This window comes from Oncorhynchus masou, chromosome 5, assembly GCF_036934945.1.
Source record: "Oncorhynchus masou masou isolate Uvic2021 chromosome 5, UVic_Omas_1.1, whole genome shotgun sequence".
NCBI lineage: Eukaryota > Metazoa > Chordata > Actinopteri > Salmoniformes > Salmonidae > Oncorhynchus > Oncorhynchus masou.
Window position 1 is genome coordinate 9268180 of NC_088216.1, and position 21981 is coordinate 9290160.

At 41.4% G+C, this 21981-nt stretch overlaps 2 protein-coding genes and 1 pseudogene across 3 annotated transcripts in view; 1 reads left to right on the top strand and 2 right to left on the bottom strand.

The window, feature by feature from the left end:
• LOC135532479 (zinc finger protein 436-like) overlaps positions 1 to 21981 on the top strand; it is a 781678-nt gene that overhangs the window by 615174 nt on the left and 144523 nt on the right. The gene's annotated exons all lie outside the window — the stretch shown is intronic.
• The window catches only part of LOC135525310 (zinc finger protein 850-like), a 138484-nt pseudogene that overhangs the window by 14539 nt on the left and 101964 nt on the right, over positions 1 to 21981 (bottom strand).
• LOC135532761 (trichohyalin-like) lies at positions 4961 to 7649 on the bottom strand. Of its 2 annotated transcripts, XM_064960208.1 has the most exons (4): positions 7080 to 7649; positions 6523 to 6620; positions 6219 to 6396; positions 4961 to 5041 (listed from the first exon to the last, which is right to left on the bottom strand). In XM_064960208.1, the coding sequence occupies exons 1-4, from the start codon at positions 7402 to 7404 to the stop codon at positions 5037 to 5039; spliced, it is 606 nt and encodes a 201-aa protein (XP_064816280.1). In that variant the 5' UTR covers positions 7405 to 7649; the 3' UTR covers positions 4961 to 5036. The 2 variants fall into 2 exon arrangements, with proteins under 2 accessions (XP_064816280.1, XP_064816274.1); XM_064960202.1 differs by lacking the exon at positions 4961 to 5041 and having other exon boundaries at positions 5433 to 6396.

A 21981-nucleotide genomic window follows, 5' to 3' on the forward strand; every position in this document is an offset into this window, starting at 1 on the left:
GAGTGGGAAACCAACTGACATGGAAACAATGGAGCAAATATTTTACTATCAGAGGGGAGAAGCATGACCAGAGAAGCATTTTCCTGTGGTCTCTTGTGTGCACATAGGGCAGAATTCCCTTACAGACTATGCAAACAATTTGGGATTTTCAACACATTTACGTTTCTTATAAAAATAAGTGATACAGTCAGTCTCTCCTCAACTCTTAGCCAAGAGAGACTAGCATGCATAGTATTTATATCAGCCTTCTGATTTCAATTAAGAGCAAAACAAGCCACTCTGTTCTGGGCCAGCTGCAGCTTAACTAGGTCTTTCCTTGCAGCACTGGACCACACGACTGGACAATAATCAAGATTAGACAAAACTAGAGCCTGCAGAACTTGCTTTTTGGAGTGTGGTGTCAAAAAAGCAGAGCATCTCTTTATTATGGCTAGACCTCTCCCCATATTTACAACCATTGAATCTATATGTTTTGACCATGACAGTTTACAATCTAAGGTAATGGCAAGTAATTTAGTCTCCTTGTTCAACAGCCACACACAATTCATTACCAGATTCAGCTGAAGTCTAGAACTTGAGGAATGATTTGTACCAAATACAATGCTCTTAGTTTTAGAGATGTTCAGGACCAGTTTATTACTGGCCACGCATTCCAAAACAGACTGCAACTCTTTGTTAAGGGTTTCAGTGACTTCATTAGCTGTGGTTGCTGGTGCTTATATGGTTGAATCATCAGCATACATGGACACACATGCTTTGTTTAATGGAGTGGCAGGTCATTGGTAAAAATAGAAAAGAGTAGAGGGCCTAGAGAGCTGCCCTGCGGTACATCACACTTTATATGTTTGACACTAGAGAAGCTTCCATTACAAACCCTCTGAGTTCAATCAGATAGATAACTCTGAACAGAGGTTGAAAAGCCATAGCACAAACATTCTTAAACAACAGGGTTTGGTCAATAATATCAAAGACTGCACTGAAATCTAACAATGGAGCTCCCACAATCTTCTTGTTATCAATTTCTCTCAACCAATCATCAGTCATTTGTGTCAGTTCATGTTGAGTGCCCTTCTCTATAAGCATGCTGAAAGTTTGTTGTTCATTTGTTTACAGAGAAATAGGATTTATTTTTTTATGTTTTTTTATCATTCTTTATATCATTGATCTTGGCTAATAATAAAGTTTATTATTTTTGTTGAGTTTGGTCACATCATTTCTCAATTTGCAGTACATGAGCCAGCCAGACTTATTAGCCACTCCTTTTGCCCCAACTCTTTCAAACATACAGTTTCTAAATTCCTCATCAATTCATGGAGCCTTAACAGTTCTAACAGTCAGTTTCTTAACAGGTACATGTTTTATCAATAATTGGAAGAAGCATTTTCCTATGGTAAAAAAAGGGAAACACATAAGTCAACAATATAGGGCAATGGGAGCACTGTGTATGTTCTCTGGTGAATTGTAGGTCAATGAGATGTGAAATATCAATATACACACTAAAGAGAAGTAACTTCTCTCTCCTGTGTGGATTCTCTAATGACGTTTAAGTGATTGTTATGAGTAATATGTGTTCCCAAAGTCTGAGCTTTTGTAAGCCTTCTCCTAAATGTCTCATGTTCTTTCAGGCTTCCTAAATGGGCAAATGCTTTGCACCCTGGGAGGAGTGGTAATGCATCTCCCCTCTGTGTATTTTCTCATGTTGGTTCAGGCTGTTTTTCTGGTTAAAACTCCTTTCACACTGGGAGCAGTAGATTCTTTTGTGGTCTTTCAGATGCTGGTTGAAACACTTGCTACACTGGGAGCAGTGGTAAGGCTATCCCCTGTGTGTAGTAGCTCATGAGCTTTCAGGTTTCCTGACTGGTTGAAACACTTGCCACACTGGGAGCAGTGGTAAGGCTTCTCCCCTGTGTGTACTAGCTCATGAGCTTTCAGTTGTCCTGACCGTTTGAAACCCTTGCCACACTGGGAGCAGTGGAATGGCTTCTCCCCTGTGTGTATTCTATCATGCTGTTTCAGGGTCCCTAACTGGTTAAAACCCTTTCCACAGTGGGAGCAGTGGTAAGGCTTCTCCCCTGTGTGTATTCTTTCATGTTTTTTCAGATCCCCTGACTGGCTGAAACACTTGCCACACTGGGAGCAGTGGTATGGCTTCTCCCCTGTGTGTACGAGCTCATGTTGTTTCAGGTTCCCTAACTGGGTGAAACACTTGCCACACAGGGAGCAGTGGTAAGGCTTCTCCCCTGTGTGAATTCTCTCATGCCGTTTCAGCTCCCCTGACTGGTCGAAACACTTCCCACACAGGGAGCAGTGGTAAGGCTTCTCCCCTGTGTGTATTCTCTCATGTTGTTTCAGGATCCCTAACTGGCTAAAACACTTGCCACACTGGGAGCAGTGATAGGGCTTCTCCCCTGTGTGAATGTTCTCATGTTGTTTCAGGTTCCCTAACCGGTTAAAACACTTGCCACACTGAGAGCAGTGGTAAGGCTTCTCCCCTGTGTGAATGTTTTCATGTTGTTTCAGGTTCCCTAAATCTTTAAAACTCTTTCCACACTGGGAGCAGTCGTAAGACTTCTCCCCTGTGTGTATTTTCTCATGTTGTTTCAGGTCCCATAACCGGTTACAACCCTTTCCACAGTGGGAGCACTGGTGTCGTCTTGCGGGTTTGGACGTCCCTGGCTCTGGTTCCACTGAGTCTGGTCTTTCTCCTGCCAAAGACAGTTTATTTCTTAAAATAGATACACGAATGAAACCTCCACATGATAAAACAACAGTGCTAATCAGATCTCTCAATAACCTGAGGCCAGTTTTAACAATCTTAGTGTGATTTTAAAACAAATGTAGAGGTTCCTGGTAATTACTTATATGTTTACACTACTTATTTCATTCATCCTGTTTTACAAGTCAGAACACAAAAACCTGGACAGTTCTAGGACACTGAAGACACAGACATCATTGGATTCCAATTGAGCAGGTGGTTCTAAATATATAACTTTCATAGCTGTATGATACAGAATGTGACCTACACACTTCCTTAAACATAAAATAACTAAAGAAGTAATTTTGTGTGATAGTCAAAAACTTGTTTTTACATTGAAGACACAAAGCACATCAGTAAAATCTCCCCGTTGTCGAAAGGGATCGACACCTACTGTTTAAATGGACCAATTTCTTATTTAGACGTTGACAGGTTTTCAACATTTTGACTATCGCTGATGTCATATTTTGGGTAAAGTAAAAAATAAGGTGAAATATTTGGAAAGATGTTCCTAAAACTGATAGTAACTACAATAAACAAAAATATAAATGCAACATGTAAAGTGTTGGATGTTTCATGAGCTGAAACAAAAGATTGCAAAATTTTTTACATCCCTGTTAGTAAACATTTCTTCTTTGCCAACCAAATTCATCCACCTGACAGGTGTGGTATGTCAAGCTGATTAAACAGCATGATCATTACACAGGTGAACCTTGTGCTGGGGAGAATAAAAGGCCACACTAAAATGTGCAGTTTTGTCAAACAACACAATGCCACAGGTGTCTCAAGTTTTGAGGGAGCGTGCAATTGGCATGCTGACTGCAGGAATATGCACGAGAGCTGTTACCAGATAATTGAATGTTCAATTCTCTACCAGAAGCTGCCGCCAAAATCATTTTAGAGAATTTGGCAGTACATCCAACTGGCCTCACAACCACAGACCACATATAACGACGCCAGCCCAGGATCCCCACAGCATCTGAGACCAGCCACCCGGGTTGTATTTCTATTTGTCATGAAGCCCTTTTGTGGGGAAAAACTAATTCTGATTGGCTGGGCCTGGCTCCGCAATGGGTGGGCTTATGCCCTCCAGGGCCCACCAATGGCGGCTCCCCTGCCCAGTCATTTAAAGTCCATAGATTAGGGCCTAATTTATTTATTTACAATGACTGACTTACATGAACTGTACATCGTTGAAATTGTTGTTTATATTTTGGTTCAGTATACACACAGACACAGTGCATTCGTTAAGTATTCAGACCCCTTCACCTTTTCCAAATTTTGTTACATTTCAGCATTATTCTAAAATTGATTAAATTGTTTTTTCCCCCTCGCCAATCTAAACTCAGCAAAAAAAAAAAATGTCCTCTCACTGTCAACTGCGTTTATTTTCAGCAAACTTAAGATGTGTAAATATTTGTTGGAACATAAGATTCAACAACAGACAAACTGAACAAGTGAGATGTTACCACACTCTTCCACCAAGGCACCTGCAAGTTCCCGGACATTTCTGGGGGGGTATGGCCGTAGCCCTCACCCTCGGCTCCAACAGGTCCCAGACATGCTCAATGGGATTTAGATCCGGGCTCTCCGCTGACCATGGCAGAACACTGACCTTCCGGTCTTGCAGTTAATCATGCACAGAACGAGCAGTATGGCTGGTGGCATTGTCATGCTGGAGGGCCATGTCAGGATGAGCCTGCAGGAAGGGTACCACATGAGGGAGGAGGATGTCTTCCCTGTAACTCACAGCGTTGAGATTGCCTGCAATGACAACAAGCTCAGTCTGATGATGCTGTGACACACCGCCCCAGACCATGACGGCCCCTCCACCTCCAAATTGATCCCGCTCCAGAGTACAGGCCTCGGTGTAATGCTCATTCCTCCGACGATAAACGTGAATCCAACCATCACCCCTGGACACAAAACCGCAACATATCAGTGAAGAGCACTTTTTACCAGTCCTGTCTGCTCCAGTGACGGTGGGTTTGTGCCCAGAGGCGACGTTGTTGCCAGTGATGTCTAGTGAGGACCTGCCTTACAACAGGCCTACAAGCCCTCAGTCCAGCCTCTCTCAGCCTATTGAGAACAGTATGAGCACTGAAGGAGGGATTGTGCGTTCCTGGTGTAACTTGGGCAGTTGTTGTTGCCATCCTGTACCTGTCCCGCAGGTGTGATGTTGGGATGTACCGATCCTGTGCAGGTGTTGTTACACGTGGTCTGCCACTGCGAGGACGATAAGCTCTCCATCCCGTCTCCCTGTAGCGCTGTCTTAGACGTCTCACACTACGGAAAGGCCTCTTTAGTGTCCTAAGTTTTCATAACTGTAACCTTAATTGCCTACCGTCTGAAAGCTGTTGGTGTCTTAACGACCGTTCCACAGGTGCATGTTCATTAATTGTTTATGGTTCATTGAACAAGCTTGGGAAACAGTGTTTAAACCCTTTACAATGCAGATCAGTGATGTTATTTGGAATTTTACGAATTATCTTTGAGAGAGAGAGGGAGAGAGCAGCTGTTTCAGTACAGCACTACAGGGAGAGAGAGGGAGAGCAGCTGTTTCAGTACAGCACTACAGGGAGAGAGGGGGAGAGCAGCTGTTTCAGTACAGCACTACAGGGAGAGAGGGGGAGAGCAGCTGTTTCAGTACAGCACTACAGGGAGAGCAGCTGTTTCAGTACAGCACTACAGGGAGAGAGAGAGGGAGAGCAGCTGTTTCAGGACAGCACTACAGGGAGAGAGAGAGGGGGAGAGCAGCTGTTTCAGGACAGCACCACAGGGAGAGAGAGGGGGAGAGGGAAAAATCCACTGGACAAGTTTCAATGTAGGGAATCACCTTGGAGTTTCTGGATTTTGGGTAAACTTCTCCTTTAATAGTATATTGTGATCACTACATCTGATGGATCTGGATACTGCTTTAAAACCCATTTCTGCAGCATTAGTAAAGATATGATCAAACTATGTTGATGATTTCATTCTCCACTGTTTGTAACTACCCTGGTAGGTTGATTGATAACCTGAACCAGGTTGCCAGAACTGGTTACAGTTTGAAGCTTTCTCTTGAGTGGGCAGCATGATCACAGTTTTCCTCCAGAATAAGTTAATTAATTAACAGTGTCTAGAGTTTAGTTTGCCTGTTCAACAGTCTTGTAAAGATAGGGGGGTTGACTGGGACAGCCAATGTAATATCCATAATGTTTAAGGAAACGTTTTTGTAAAACAAGCACCTTACATTGTATCATCTTGAAAATCTCTCTCTAAAGCTAACTTTCATCAAGGTTTATATGGTCTATTGGTTTCTCTCTTTTCATTGGCAGAATCCTTTATCAATTTTACGATATTCATAACATCCATATACACCAGTCTTCTTCCTGTCAACGAACAGTACTCTGCTGGTTGTCCTGGTAACAGATACCAGTGGGCAGATCTATTGTATTTGTTCAAACTAAACTACAGTACTTACTTTGGTGAGTCAAATCTGATCCTTTCTTCTCTTCTCCTCCTCTCACAGTTCCACTCAGTCCTGTTGTTTTCCTGCAGTCCACCAGCAGCACAGACAACCTCTTCATACCCAGCAGTAAGGTGCTACCAGGAGAGGCACGACACAGGGACTCCGGGAGGGAGGAAGGGCTAGTGTTGTCCTGGTAACCATAAAGAGGGGACACAGACACGTATCATTATGGATGCTGATGTCACTGTTGTCATGAAGTGCTTTACAGAAACCCAGCCTCAGATAGAGCAAGCTGCTAGACCAGACCAAGCTGTACCATCTGGTGATCTGATCTGGAGAGACTCTTCTCTGCCTCGTCAGCATCCGGATGTTGTTGAGGCTCCCCAGAGGATCCACGAAAGTCACGTCTCTCTACTATGTGAACGAGAACAGCAAACAGATGGTAAACTTATGACTATCGATGCAATCACAGAGTCTTACAAGAGGCATGAATATGTATAAAAAAGTGCCTATAATGGCCACTTTCATCATGATTTCCTAAAATATTGTTTGTGTTGCAAATGTAAAAGGGTTGTTCCATGAAAAGGGTGCCTTTTGCGTCCCTTTGATAATTTAAGTAGACATTATGCACCAATGTTGAATTCTGTTGAAGCCTGTTTTATGAAGTGCACTTTAATGTGGACTACATGGATATTTCAATAAATCTAATATAAGTCACAAAAATATATGTACCAATGACGGATAGCACCTTTAACAATTTATTCAGTTGTGAACAACATATTAAATTGTAGCACTTCAGTAGAATGCCCCCTTCAAACCCCACATTAGTTCAAGAAATGCATATTTTGTGCCCGTTTTTAGGTCAGTACTCACTGGTCTTAATCGAATCTTCAGCCTCATCCTTTTTCACTCCCAAAACGTCTTCCTCCTCCTCTTTAATTGAGATAGCCTCCTCTTCCTCTTTTACTCCAAAAGGTTCTTCCTCTTCTTTCAATATTACGGCATCTTCCTCCTTTTTGATTCTGGAAGCTTCTATCTCCTCCTCTTCCACAACCTCTTTCCCATATTCCTCTTTCACTGTAATGTCATCCTCTTCTTCTTTCAATGTGATGGCCTCCTCTTCCTCCCTTTTCATCCTGAAAACTTCTTCCTCTCCTTTCATCAGAGCTTCTTTCTCCGTCGAGATTAGTGAGCTCATGTTTCGGGCGATTAGCCTCGTGCAGTATCAATTCACCACATTCGCTAATTTAACAAGCAATCTACGTTTCAATGAACGAGTAGATATGTAAACAGAATTGTGTTTAAAACACTAAGAATAACATACACAAGATTTGTCTTAAACGCCTCAATGTTTCGGTTTAATGTTCGCTTGCAAACCACAACCTTGGTTGAATCAGAAGCATTTTGTCGCTGTTGAAGAAACCTCCAGTTCCGTCCACTAGATTGTACGTCACGCAAGAAGCATCACCTGAAAAACTCATATCGCCATCTGCTGACTGGAGTGGGTAACGCAGTTTGGAAAAATATTAATTACAATGTTTATTCTGGCCAACAATGTCATAAGAAGTAATTTTAAAACAAACAGATGTTATGTTTTCCTCTCCCTCCTTACAGCCAATACTTGCCTCAGGATTGGCCTGCCCATTAGGCAGGATTAGGTGACAGATTGACGAGGGTGGCATAAATTACTTTACTCAACATATTGTGCAGCTTTCTGTTGAGGGATCTTTTTATGGGAGGGGGGGGGGGGCTTTTTGTTGACACTTCACACACATGGTTATGGGCTTAACAAAGACACCAGTAGCATGTCAGATATAGTTTAAATGTATTTGAGTTTGCATCCCAATATGAAACTTCAAATACATCACAGAAGACTGAAATGTAACAAAACAACTATTGTATTTAATGAACTGTACACTGAGATACTCAGTTGGTCAACATTCCCCTCCAGTGATTCCCCAACATCAGGCCAACATGCGCCCCACAAATGGAGCAGATATCTTATACCAGTCCTTCTTTAAAGACATGTATCCATAACAAGGCTTAGGTGTTTTCTATCGTGTCCATTTTTTAAACATCTTTATTTTCATGCATATAACTTGTCAAAAGGCATTTTTATGACCAAATTCACATTCCTTAGTGTAGACAGTTGTTTTCTCATGTTGTTTTCATGAGTGTTTGAGATTAGGTCCCCGAATGGTCAAAAACCTCTTCAAATAGAAGTAAGTTTATAACACAAAATATCTTACAGGTCGACCCTCTCTCACTCTCTCTCATCATGTCACAAGCTGTCAGACTCCCAGAGGAAGGGCAATAAAAGGCCCCAGCTCACTCAACTGCCCCTCCCTCTCCAACAGCCATCAACCCAGAACATCTAAAAGATAATCTGCGAATCCTTTCTTCCTCATGGAGTTTTTTCCACTTGACTCTTTCCACATTTTGTTACATTACAGCCTTATTCTAAAATGTATTAAATCCCATTTTTTCCTCATCAATCTACACACAATACTGTCATGTCTTTACTATCCTTAATGTGATGACATGCTACTTTTATCAAATCAATTACCAAACGTTTAATTGATTACGTGATTGAATTAAATCATGCAACAATTAATAACCACTAATAACCTGGGGCACCACGGAGAAGTTTATTTAAAGAGTTCCGTATTCCGAATGAACTCTTAATAATCTAAAGATCTCTTACATTTCAGTCATCAATCAGTCATTAAATTATTATAAATTGTTACCTCATCAGTTCTCATTCCAAACGTCCAAATTCTTGATTATCTTCACGAACCCTAGTTTCCATAAGGAATCAGCAATATACAAACTAGATTATTTATTTATTGACTAACTAAATAATCACAGAAATACATAAAACATATATTGGTAACGAACAATGGTAGAAAAGTCCCTAGTGGGCTAAGCCGATATGACAGCTTGGTAGACAAAAGGAAAGAAGTGTGACAGAGAGCAGGAAAGACAACATGGATTCATTACACAGTCTATAATTACATTCATTGAAATGTTAAGATTCCAAGAACACAGGATGAGATGTTACTATCCTTTGTGCAAGCACTTCCAAGAGTTAATGAACAGTGAGCGTGGTGAAATTTGGGGAGCGCATCGTCAGTAGTGTACCTAATCCTTTGCACATGAACGGCCTCTCATTTGAGAATAATTGCAATGTTTATATATGTTGTCTCTTCTGTTGGATTCCTCCATCGTCCTGTAGGGTTCATCAGAGCCTCTGGTTAACTTTCATTGGGATCCTCCATTGTCCTGTAGGGTTCATCAGAGCCTCTGGTTCACTTTCATTGAAGTCACAAAGTTAACTAAGATGTAGACTTTATATAGTCACTGTACAGGCCCTCTCCTATTCTTGCTATACACCAAGTCACTTGGCTCTGTCATAACCTCACATGGTCTCTCCTATCATTGCTATGCAGACGATACACAATTAATCTTCTCCTTTCCCCCTTCTGATGACCAGGTGGCGAATCGCATCTCTGCATGTCTGGCAGACATATCAGTGTGGATGATGGATCACCACCTCAAGCTGAACCTCGGCAAGACGGAGCTGCTCTTCCTCCCGGGGAAGGACTGCCCGTTCCATGATCTCGCCATCACGTTTGACAACTCCATTGTTTCCTCCTCCCAGAGCGCTAAGAACCTTGGCGTGATCCTGGACAACACCCTGTCGTTCTCAACTAACATCAAGGCGGTGGCCCGTTCCTGTAGGTTCATGCTCTACAACATCCGCAGAGTACGCCCCTGCCTCACACAGGAAGCGGCGCAGGTCCTAATCCAGGCACTTGTCATCTCCCGTCTGGATTACTGCAACTCGCTGTTGGCTGGGCTCCCTGCCTGTGCCATTAAACCCCTACAACTCATCCAGAACGCCGCAGCCCGTCTGGTGTTCAACCTTCCCAAGTTCTCTCACGTCACCCCGCTCCTCCGCTCTCTCCACTGGCTTCCAGTTGAAGCTCGCATCCGCTACAAGACCATGGTGCTTGCCTACGGAGCTGTGAGGGGAACGGCACCGCAGTACCTCCAGGCTCTGATCAGGCCCTACACCCAAACAAGGGCACTGCGTTCATCCACCTCTGGCCTGCTCGTTCATCCACCTCTGGCCTGCTCGCCTCCCTACCACTGAGGAAGTACAGTTCCCGCTCAGCCCAGTCAAAACTGTTCGCTGCTCTGGCCCCCCAATGGTGGAACAAACTCCCTCACGACGCCAGGACAGCGGAGTCAATCACCACCTTCCGGAGGCACCTGAAACCCCACCTCTTCAAGGAATACCTAGGGTAGGATAAAGCAATCCTTCTCACCCCCCCCCTTAAATGATCTAGATGCACTATTGTAAAGTGGCTGTTCCACTGATGTCAGAAGGTGAATTCACCAATTTGTAAGTCGCTCTGGATAAGAGCGTCTGCTAAATGACTTAAATGTAATGTAAATGTACAGCCTTAACTATGGAGTGACCCCACGAAATGGGACATCAGCCAACTCAGTGACAACCACAGAACACAAATATATATAGTTTACAAAAATATTAGCGTCTATTATTGCAGGACTTTGACTGTGGTACATCACCTCCCCAGTCAACCTATTGTGTGGATTGAACATTCATATTGGACTGTACAGCCTTACCTATAGATGTACACCACCACCGATCACAACTTCCTGTTTCCATCATATCTGTTAAGTTTTTTTTACACGGTATGACTTCATTCACATAAAAACTTCCCATAATGGTAAATCAAGCTATAAACTAATTATTTTCCCCTCAGGAAGCTCTGGTAAACAGTTGATGTAGTGCACTGCTGCCCCCACCAGGCCTGGAGGGCATTTTGACTTAGCTAGCTAGCTGTGTAAGCAAGATAGCTGTGTTAGCAAGATAGCTGTGTAAGCAAGCTAGCTGTGTTAGCAAGCTAGCTGTGTTAGCAAGCTAGCTGTGTTAGCAAGCTAGCTGTGTAGCTGTGTTAGCAAAAGACGTAGCAGCTAGCTAACTGGCTACTGATCAACCTATTGTGTGTATTGAACATTCATATTGGACAGCCTTGCCTATAGAGCAGCACCACCACCCATCAGCCCGTTCTCTTCTTGATGTCAAAGCCGCAGTGTATTGTTGCTATAAGAGTTTATGATTAATAACAATTAAAATTGTGAAAATAGAAGTGTATAATTATTACTTTTTAACTTTAAGATACTGTTGGTCTCTATGCAGATGTAGAATCTGAATAGGAATATATATTAATCAATAAAGAGTTGATTGTTCATTTTTCACATCATACTAAGAATACTGAGCTACAATCTGTAAAATGTGACCATACTATTTATTTCAAGCTCCACTAAGATGTCACCATACTATTCCTTTAAAGCCCCTCTGTCAGATATAAATCATCAGAGTGGGAAACCAACTGACATTGAAACAATGGAGCAACTGTACCACTATCAGAGGGGTGTATTATGACATCAGATAGAACTACTCAGACATTCCAATTATCACTTGATTATCAGAGGGATGTATTATGACATCATATAGAACTACTCAGACATTTCAAATCAGGCTTCATCCATATCATGAAGGTGGATATACAGTTGAAGTCGGAAGTTTCCATACACCTTCGCCAAATACATTTAAACTCAGTTTTTATAATTCCTGACAATTCCTCGCAAAAAAACACTGTCTTAGGTCAGTTACGATCACGACTTTATTTTAAGAATGTGAAATGTCAGAATAATAGTAGAGAGAATGATTTATTTCAGCTTTTATTTCTTTCATCACATTCCAAGTGGGTCCGAAGTTTATATACACCCAATTGGTATTTGGTAGCATTGCCTTTAAATTGTTTAACTTTGGTCAAACGTTTCGGGGTGCCTTCCACAAGCTTAACACAATAAGTTGGGTGAATTTTGGCCCATTCCTCCTGACAGAGCTGGTGTACCTGTGTCAGGTTTGTAGGCCTCCTTGCTCGCACACGCTTTTTCAGTTCTGCCCACAAATGTTCTATGTGATTGAGGTCAGGGCTTTGTGATGTCCACTCCAATACGTTGACTTTGTTGTCCTTAAGCCATTATGCCACAACTTTGGAAGTATGTTTGGGGTCATCGTCCATTTGGAAGACCCATTTGCGACCAAGCTTTAACATCCTGACTGATGTCTTGAGATGTTGCTTCAATATATCCACATCATTTTCCTCCCTCATTATGCCATTTATTTTGTGAAGTGCACCAGTCGCTCCTGCAGCAAAGCACCCCCACAATATGATGCTGCCACCCCCATGCTTCATGGTTGGGATGGTGATCTTCAGCCTGCAATCCTCCCCTTTATTCTCAAAACATAACGATGGTCATTATGACCAAACTGTTCTATTTTTGTTTCATCAGACCATAGGACATTTCTCCAAAAGGTATGATCTTTGTCCCCATGTGCAGTTGCAAACCGTAGTCTGCCTTTTTTATGGTGGTTTTGGAGCAGTGTCTTCTTCCTTGCTGAGCGGCCTTGCAGGTTTTGTCGATATAGAATTCGTTTCCTGTGGATTTAGATACTTTTGTACTCATTTCATCCAGCATCTTCACAAGGTCTTTTGCTGTTGTTCTGGGACTGATTTGCACTTTTCGCACCAAAGTACATTAATCTCTAGGAGACAGAACGTGTCTCCTTCCTGAGTGGTATGACGGCTACATGGTCCCATGGTGTTTATACTTGCGTACTGTTGTTTGTACAGATGAATGTGGTACCTTCAGGCGTTTGGAAATTACTCCCAATGATGAACCAGACTTGTGGAGGTCTAAAATTCTTTTTCTGAGGTCTTTGCTGATTTCTTTTGATTTTCCCATGATGTCAAGCAAAGAGGCACTGAGTTTGAAGGTAGGCATTGAAAAACATCCACAGGTACACCTCCAATTGACTCAAATGGTGTCAATTAGCCTATCAGAAGCTTCTAAAGCCATGACATAATTTTCTGGAATTTTCCAAGCTGTTTAAGGCACAGTCAACTTAGTGCATATGAACTTCTGACCCACTGGGATTGTTATACAGGGATTTATAAGTGAAACAATCTGTCTGTAAACAATTGTTGGAAAAATTACTTGTGTCATACACAAAGTACATGTCCTAACCCGAATTGCCAAAACTATAGTTTGTTAACAAGAAATTTGTGGAGTGGTTGAAAAACGAGTTTTAATGACTCCAACCGAAGTAAACTTCTGACTTCAACTGTAGCTTCTAAGGTGGACATTGATCCAACACCTGCACCCTATTCAAACCAGCCCACTGGGCACAGACGTCAGTTGAACGTCTAGTTTCTATCCACATGACTTTGTTTGCAAGAATAAAAATTCCTGAATTGATGTCTTTTATTGATCTAAAACCATCACATGGAATAGTTTTGTTGAAATGACTTGGAAACAAAGTTTATTCAACCAGTGGGAGGCTTGTAAATGCCCCCAGGAAAGGGGAAGACAATGAGACAATGATGAAACAGCAATCCGTGGGTGAGTTGTGGTGGATATTATAAAATAAGGATCTGCTGGAGTCCAAGTCAAATAAGATTCTTTATTTCTGAGCTCAGAGAGAATAACAGAGTTACACAGCGCAGTGTAGACAGTCTGAATTCCAAAGCATTGGGTGATGAGCACATATCTGTCAGGACCCGGTTACGAACCCGGGTCTCCGGAGTGAGAAACAGTCACTTAACCAACTGAGCCACGAATAGTCGGCAGAACCCAGAAGATGAGGCAGACACAGCAGTACTTGAGACAGTGTATTTAATAAAGTAAAAAGTGAAGTCCTTCAGGAAAACATGTAACTCCACAACCTCAAAAGGAATGCCACAAGAACAAGGTAATCCACAAGGTAATCCTCCAAGACAAAAAAGGTAAATCCACAAGGTGGTAGGTCTAGCATAAAAAGCCTCAAAAGATACTCAAAAATAAATAAACAAGAACAAAAAACAGAATTCCACAAGAGCGTCCACCGGGATCAACCAGAGTTCACAGAATACTAGGGCTGGGTGCTAACATACAAACACAGAGCAAAGAACTGAGGGAAACTAAGGGTTTAAATACAATCAGGGTAAACGAGGCACAGGTGCAAATAATAATGGGGATCAAGGGAAAGCAAAAGGTCAAAAAGCACAATGGGGGCATCTAGTGACCAAAAACCGGAACAACCCTGGCCAAATCCTGACAATATCTTTATAGTTGCTTGTTCCTGGGCGGGATATTTTTCATACAAGGACGCAGGTGCAGTTGGTTTGCAACACAGGATGATACTCCCAAGAACAGGAGCTTATAATAGGACAGTTTCACAAGGTTAGTCACATACTCAGACATGTGGACAATTAATATTTTGCATGACAGAGTCTGTGAACATTTTCATGTCATTAAATCATCAGTGGGCCATAATGCAAATGTAAACAATGGGGCAAATGCATCACATTCAAATAGCACTTGATTATCTGTAGTGCTGGAGGAATGACACACCCAGATAAACACAGTCAGAGTTTAAAAAAGGACCATTTAAACACATGGAATCTGATTTACTCTGTATTCAAACTGACATACTCCATGTACAATTTATGGTTTCTAATAAAAACATACAAATATATATGTTTGAGTTTACTGTGTACAATTTAATTTCTTATGGTATAAACAAGTAAACATTCTCAGTCAACAACATAAGACATTGGGAGCAGTGTGTACGCTCTCTGATGAATTTTAAGTGTATGTGATGTGAATTACAAGTTTACACACTAGGATAAGTAATTATTTCCTGTAATTATCTCCTATGTGGATTCTCATATGTTTTGTAAGTGACTGTGATGAGTAATATGTCTTCCCACAGTCTGAACATTTGTAAGGCTTCTCCCCTGTGTGCCGTCTCGTTTGTTCTTTCAGGCCTCTAAATAGGTAAAACACTATGAACTCTGGGAGCAGTGGTAATGCTTCTCCCATGTGTGTATTCGCGCATGAACTCTCAGGCTTCCTAAAAGGCTAAACCTCTTTCCACACTGGGCACAATGGTATGGCTTCTCAAATGTGTGTAATTTGCTCATGGGCTTTCAGGTTTCCTGAATGGCTAAAACTCTTTCCACACTGCGCACAATGTTATGGTGTCTCCCCTGTGTGTATTCGCTCATGAGCTTTGAGGGCGTCTAACCGCTTAAAACTCATTCCACACTGGGAGCAAGGGTGTGGCTTCGCTCCTGTGTGTATTCTCTCATGTCCTTTCATGCTACCTAAATGGGTAAAACTCTTTCCACAATGGGAGCAGTAGTAAGGCTTCTCCCCTGTGTGTAGTCTCATGTGTTCCTCCAGGCTTCCTGAATGGGTAAAACTCTTGCCACACTGGGCGCAATGGTATGACTTCTCCCCTGCATGTATTCGCTCATGAACTTTCAGGCTTCCTGACTGGCTAAAACTCTTACCACACTGGGCGCAATGGTATGACTTCTCCCTTGTATGTATTCGCTCATGAACTTTCAGGCTTCCTGAAAGGCTAAAACTCTTTCCACACTGGGAGCAATGGAAAGGCCTCTTACCTGTGTGTGTTCGCTCATGAGCTTTCAGATTTCCTAAGTGTCTAAAACTCTTTCCACAGGGGGAGCAATGGAAAGGCTTCTCCCCTGTGTGTGTCCTCTCGTGTCTTTTCAGGCTTGCTAACTTGTTAAAACTATTTCCAATCTGGGAGCAGAGGTGTCGTCTTGCTGGTTTAGACGTCATTGGTTCCTCCAAGTTTGGTTTTCCTCCTGCAAAAGACAGTGTTTATTTTAAGAGAAACCAGCATGAAATCTCCACATGATAAAACTGCCTTGCTTTGAGGTTTAATCCAAATCAGATCCCTCAATAGCCCAAGGCCAGTTTACAAACATTTCATAATTTAAAACAAATGTTGTAGAGTTTCCTGGTAATATGTTTACATTACTTATTTTATTCATTCAGTTTTACAAGTGAGAACACAAAACACTAAACAGTTCTAGGACACCGACGTCTCTGGATTCCCAGGTGGTTGTAAATATAACTTTCATAGCTGTATGATACAGAATGAGACCTACACACTTTTTTAAACTAAATTAAGATGTAATTTCGTGTGAAAGTCAACACAATGGCTTTTTTAACATTTAGACTATCATTAATGTCGCAATAATTTGGGTAAAGTAAAAAATAATTACATATTTTGAGTAGATGTTCCAAAAAATATAAATATGTAAAGTGTTGGTCCCATGTTTCATGACCTGAAATAAAAGATCCCAGAATGTTTCAATTCGTACGAAAGCTCATTTCTCTTAAATTTGGTGCACAAATTTGTTTACATCCCTGTTCGTGAACATGTATCCTTTGCCAAGATAATCCATTCACCTGACAGGTGAGGCATATCAAGAAGCTGATTAAATGGCGTGATCATTACACAGGTGCACCATGTACCGGGAACAATAAAAGGCCACTAAAATGTACAGTTTTGCCTCACAACACAATGCCACAGACGTCTCAAGTTTTGAGGAAGCGTGCAATTGTCATGCTGACTGCAGGAATATCCACTGGAGCAGTGATCAGAGAATTTAATGTTAATTTCTCTACCAGAAGCCGCCTCAAACTTTATTTTTGAAATTTTGGTAGTACATCCAACCGGCCTCACCACCGCAGACCACATATAACGACGCCGGCCCAGGGCCTCCACATCATGAGACCAGCCACCCAGACAGCTGATGAAAGTGAGGATAGATTTGCAAACATTTCTAAAATCCTGTGTTCGCTTTGTCATTAAAGGGTATTGTGTGTAGATTGATGAGTTATATATATTTTTTATTAATTTTAGAATCAGGCAGTCACGTAACAAAATATGGAAAAAGTCAAAGGGTCTGAATATTTTCCGAAATATTATGTAATGTTCCATGTCATGAAGTATGAAAAAGCTTGATCATTCACGGCATGAATCCACTATGACATCATCATATTTGTATATGTTTTATGGGTTGAAAAAAAGCCATAACTAATAAAATAACAAATTAACTGGCAAAGTAGCAGAGAGGCCCGCATGCAGCAACATTACGAGTCACGCGTTTGCAGCTGTTTCAGTACAGCACTACAGGGAGAGAGAGAGGGGGAGATGGAAAACTCCACTGGACTAGTTTCAATGTATGGAATCACTTTGGAGTTCCTGGATGTTGGGTAAACTTCTCCTTTAAAGCATCATTGAGAAATAATGAATTGAAGTTGGAACATTTGTAATATTTGTAGAAAGTTAAGTGTTGGGCCAGTAAGCAAAAGGTCACTGGTTTGAATCTGCCGTTTTGCCCTTGAGCAAGGCAGTTAACCCCCAACAAGAACTGCCGCTGATGATGTGGACATTGAAAAAGGCCCCACACCTCTTGGACTCAGAGTTCAGAGGGGTTGTGTTCAATGCGAAGACACAATTAAGGTCAATGGATTCAGTTGTGACAGACTAGACATCCCCTTTCCTTCCATCGCAGTCCTCCTTTAAGACTCCATAATGTTTAATCATTAGATGCTACAGTCCTCCTTTAAGACTCCATAATGTTTCATTATTAGATGCTATAGTCCTCCTTTAAGACTCCATAATGTTTCATCATTCGATGCTACAGTCCTCCTTTAAGACTCCATAATGTTTCATCATTAGATGCTACAGTCCTCCTTTAAGACCCCATAATGTTTCATCATTAGATGCTACAGTCCTCCTTTAAGACTCCATCATGTTTAGAATGTCTGGAAGCGCTACTCTAACTATTCTACTCTCATCCTTTCAGTTTTAATAATATGTAATAATAATAATGTTATAATAGGTAATAACTAACTTTAATAACTAGGGTCAATACCTGCCTGGCGCCCCAACAAAATATTTATTTAACCCCCCTTTAACAATACCGCTACAGAATTAGCATAGTAGGCCATGTAATTTAAGGTAATCTGAAATATTTAGGACCAACTTATTCCTTGCCACCCATTCTGAAACTCACTGCAGCTCTTTGTAAGTGTTAGGGGGGTTGACTGGGACAGGCAATGTAATATCCATAATGTTTTAAGGAAACTTTTTTTTTTAAACAAGCACCTTACATTGGATCATCTTGAAACTCTCTCTCTCTAAAGCTACCTTTCATCAAGGTTTTATATGGTCTATTGGTTCCTCTCTTTTCATTGGCAGAATCCTTTTTCAGTGTTATGATATTCATAACATCCATATCCACCAGTCTATCTTCCTGTCAACTAACAGAACTCTGCTTCTAAGTCCAACAGTATCAAACAGATAATATCTAACAAATTCCACAACTAAACCTAATACACATAATCCAGTAAAGGAATGGGAAATATAGAAGTATAAAACATGGATGAGCAGAAACACAGCAGCTAAGATGCAATATATAGTGAGGAATAGATAGTGAAGGATACAGTATTTACAGTTGAAGCTAAAGATTACATACACTTAGGTTGGAGTCATTAAAGCTCATTTTTCAACCACTCCACACATTTCTTGTGAACAAACTAGTTTTGGCAAGTCGGTTAGGACATCTGTGTTAATGACACAAGTCATTTTTCCAACAATTGTTTACAGACAGATTATTTCACAATCCCAGTGGGTCAGAAGTTTACATACACTAAATTGACTATGCCTTTAAACAGCCGTGGAAAATTCCAGAAAATTATGTCTGAAGCTTCTGATAGGCTAATTGACATAATTTGAGTCAATTGGAAGAGCACCTGTGAATGTATTTCAAGACCTACCTTGAAACTCAGTGCCTCTTTACTTGAAATCATGGGAAAATAAATACAAATCTGCCAAGATCTCAGAAAAAAATGGTAGACCTCCACAAGTCTGGTTCATCATTGGGAGCCATTTCCAAATGCCTGAAGGTGTCCTCTGGTCTGATGAAACAGAAATAGAACTGTTTGGACATAATGACAATCATTATGTTCGGAGGAAAAAGGGAGATGCTTGCAATTCGAAGAACACCATCCCAACCGTGAAGCACACAGGTGGCAGCATCACGTTGTGGGGGTGAATCGCTGCAGGAAGGACTGGGGCACTTCACAAAATAGAAAGATCATGGGTGATGAAAATTATGTGAATATATTGAAGCTAAATCTCAAGACATCAGTCAGGAAGTTAAAGCTTGGTCGCAAATGGGTCTTTCAAATGGACAATGATGCCAAGCATACTTCCAAAGTTGTGGCAAAATGGCTTAAGGACAACAAAGTCAAGGTATTGGAGTGGGCATCACAACGCCCTGACCTTAATGCTGCAGAAAACAGATCATTTTACCCTTTTAAAAATAGTTATGGGGGGAGGTCCGGGGGATGTCTGTCTTTGAAATGGTCATTGTAATATTTAAGATGTCCCCTTTACTGATGACCTAAACCTAAAAGTCAGGGGGTCTGAATACTTTCCAAAGAAACTGTAAGTGATTGAGGAGAGAGCATAATTGCTATATTCTAATTAAAATCATTGACCCATAAGGGAACACATGACCAAAGCAATGCGTGACCCCTGCAGAATTAAAACTATATTCATCTTAATGAGAAATATAATCGAATAAACAAATGTTTGCATAACCAAAGACATGAAAACAGGTGGGAACATTGTATTTAGCTAGGATTTCATAAGGCCAGGAATGTCATTGAGAATAACAATAGACAATAGTTAATATTGCTAGTTAAGGGATGAAGATAGTGAAGGTTCATCAATGTTAAGCATGTTTTTTAATTTGACGTGGAAACAATGTTTATTCAATCAGTGGGAGGCTTGTAAAAGCCCACAGGAAAGTGGAATGAGGAACTCTTCATTGAGACAATCATGAAACAGCAATCTGTGGCTGAGTTGTAGTGGATATTATAATATAAGGATCTGCTGGAGTCCAAATCAAACCAAGATTCTTTATTTCTGAGCTCAGAGAGAACAACAGAGTTTGGTATTTTACTAGGATCCCCATTAGCTGTTGCAAAAGCAGCAGCTACCCCTCCTGAGGCCAAAACAAAACATGACAAAATTGTCATGTCTCTCGTCGGTGGGCATTGACCAAAGCGCAGCGTGATAAGTGTTCATGAATTTTATTTAATCAAAAAACATTCAAACAAAATAACAAAGAGAAGAACGAAAAGTTCTGTAAGGCAAATGAACTATACAGAAAACACCCTGAGACCATGGTGCTTGCCTACGGAGCTGTGAGGGGAACGGCACCGCAGTACCTCCAGGCTCTGATCAGGCCCTACACCCAAGCAAGGGCACTGCGTTCATCCACCTCTGGCCTGCTCGCCTCCCTACCATTGAGGAAGTACAGTTCCCGCTCAGCCCAGTCAAAACTGTTCGCTGCTCTGGCCCCCCAATGGTGGAACAAACTCCCTCACGACGCCAGGACAGCGGAGTCAATCACCACCTTCCGGAGACACCTGAAACCCCACCTCTTCAAGGAATACCTAGGATAAGTAATCCTTCTCACCCCCCCCTTAATGATTTAGATGCACTATTGTAAAGTGGCTGTTCCACTGGATGTCAGAAGGTGAATTCACCAATTTGTAAGTCGCTCTGGATAAGAGCGTCTGCTAAATGACTTAAATGTTAATGTTAATGTTAACAACTACCCCAAAAACACAGGTGGCAAAAGGCTGCCTAAGTATGATTCACAATTAGAGACAACGATAGATAGTTGTCCCTGATTGAGAACCACACCCGGCCAAAACAAAGAAATACAAAAACACAGAAAAGGGAACATAGAATGCCCACCCTAGCCACACCCTGGCCTAATCAAAATAGAGAATAGAAGCTTCTCTATGGCCAGGGCGTGACAGCCGCTCTGTTTTGGGCCAGCTGCAGCTTTACTAGGTCTTTCCTTGCAGCACTGGACCACACGACTGGACAATAATCAAGATTAGACAAAACTAGAGCATGCAGAACTTGCTTTGTGGAGAGTAGTGTCAAAAAAGCAGAGCATCTCTTTATTATGGCTAGACCTCTCCCCAGCTTTACAACCATTGAATCTATATGTTTTGACCATGACAGTTTACAATCTAAGGTAATGCCAAGTAATTTAGTCTCCTCAACTTGTTCAACAGCCACACAATTCATTACCAGATTCAGCTGAGGTCTAGAACTTGAGGAATGATTTGTACCAAATACAATGCTCTTAGTTTTAGAGATGTTCAGGACCAGATTATTACTGGCCATGCATTCCAAAACAGACTGCAACTCTTTGTTAAGGGTTTCAGTGACTTCAATAGCTGTGGTTGCTGGTGCTTATATAGTTGAATCATCAGCATACATGGACACACATGCTTTGTTTAATGCCCGTGGCAGGCCATTGGTAAAAATAGAAAAGAGTAGAGGGCCTAGAGAGCTGCCCTGCGGTACATTACACTTCATGTTTGACATTAGAGAAGCTTCCATTAAAAACCCTGAGTTCTATTAGATAGATAGCTCTGAACAGAGGTTGAAAAGCCTTAGCACAAACATTCTTAAACAGGTTATGGACAATAATATCAAAGGCTGCACTGAAATCTAACAATACAGCTCCCACAATCTTCTTGTTATCAATTTCTCTCAACCAATCATCAGTCATTTGTGTTAGTGCAGTACATGTTGAGTGCCCTTATCTACAAGCATGTTGAAAGTCTGTTGTTCATTTGTTTACAGAGAAATAGCATTGTATTTTGTAAAACACAATTTTTTCCAACAGTTTGCTAAGAGCTGGCAGCAAGCTTATAGGTCTGCTGTTAGAACCAGTAAAGGCCGCTTTACCACTCTTGGGTAGTGGATTAA

What these genes read in the sequence shown, in the direction of transcription:
- LOC135532761 (XM_064960202.1), bottom strand. Translation starts at nt 7,404, where the DNA reads ATGAGCTCACTAATCTCGACGGAGAAAGAAGCTCTGATGAAAGGAGAG. An exon ending in TGAAGATTCGATTAAGACCA is followed by an intron (nt 6,621 to 7,079) that starts GTGAGTACTGAC and finishes TCGTTCACATAG; the next exon opens with TAGAGAGACGTGACTTTCGT. An exon ending in CCAGATCAGATCACCAGATG is followed by an intron (nt 6,397 to 6,522) that starts GTACAGCTTGGT and finishes TATGGTTACCAG; the next exon opens with GACAACACTAGCCCTTCCTC.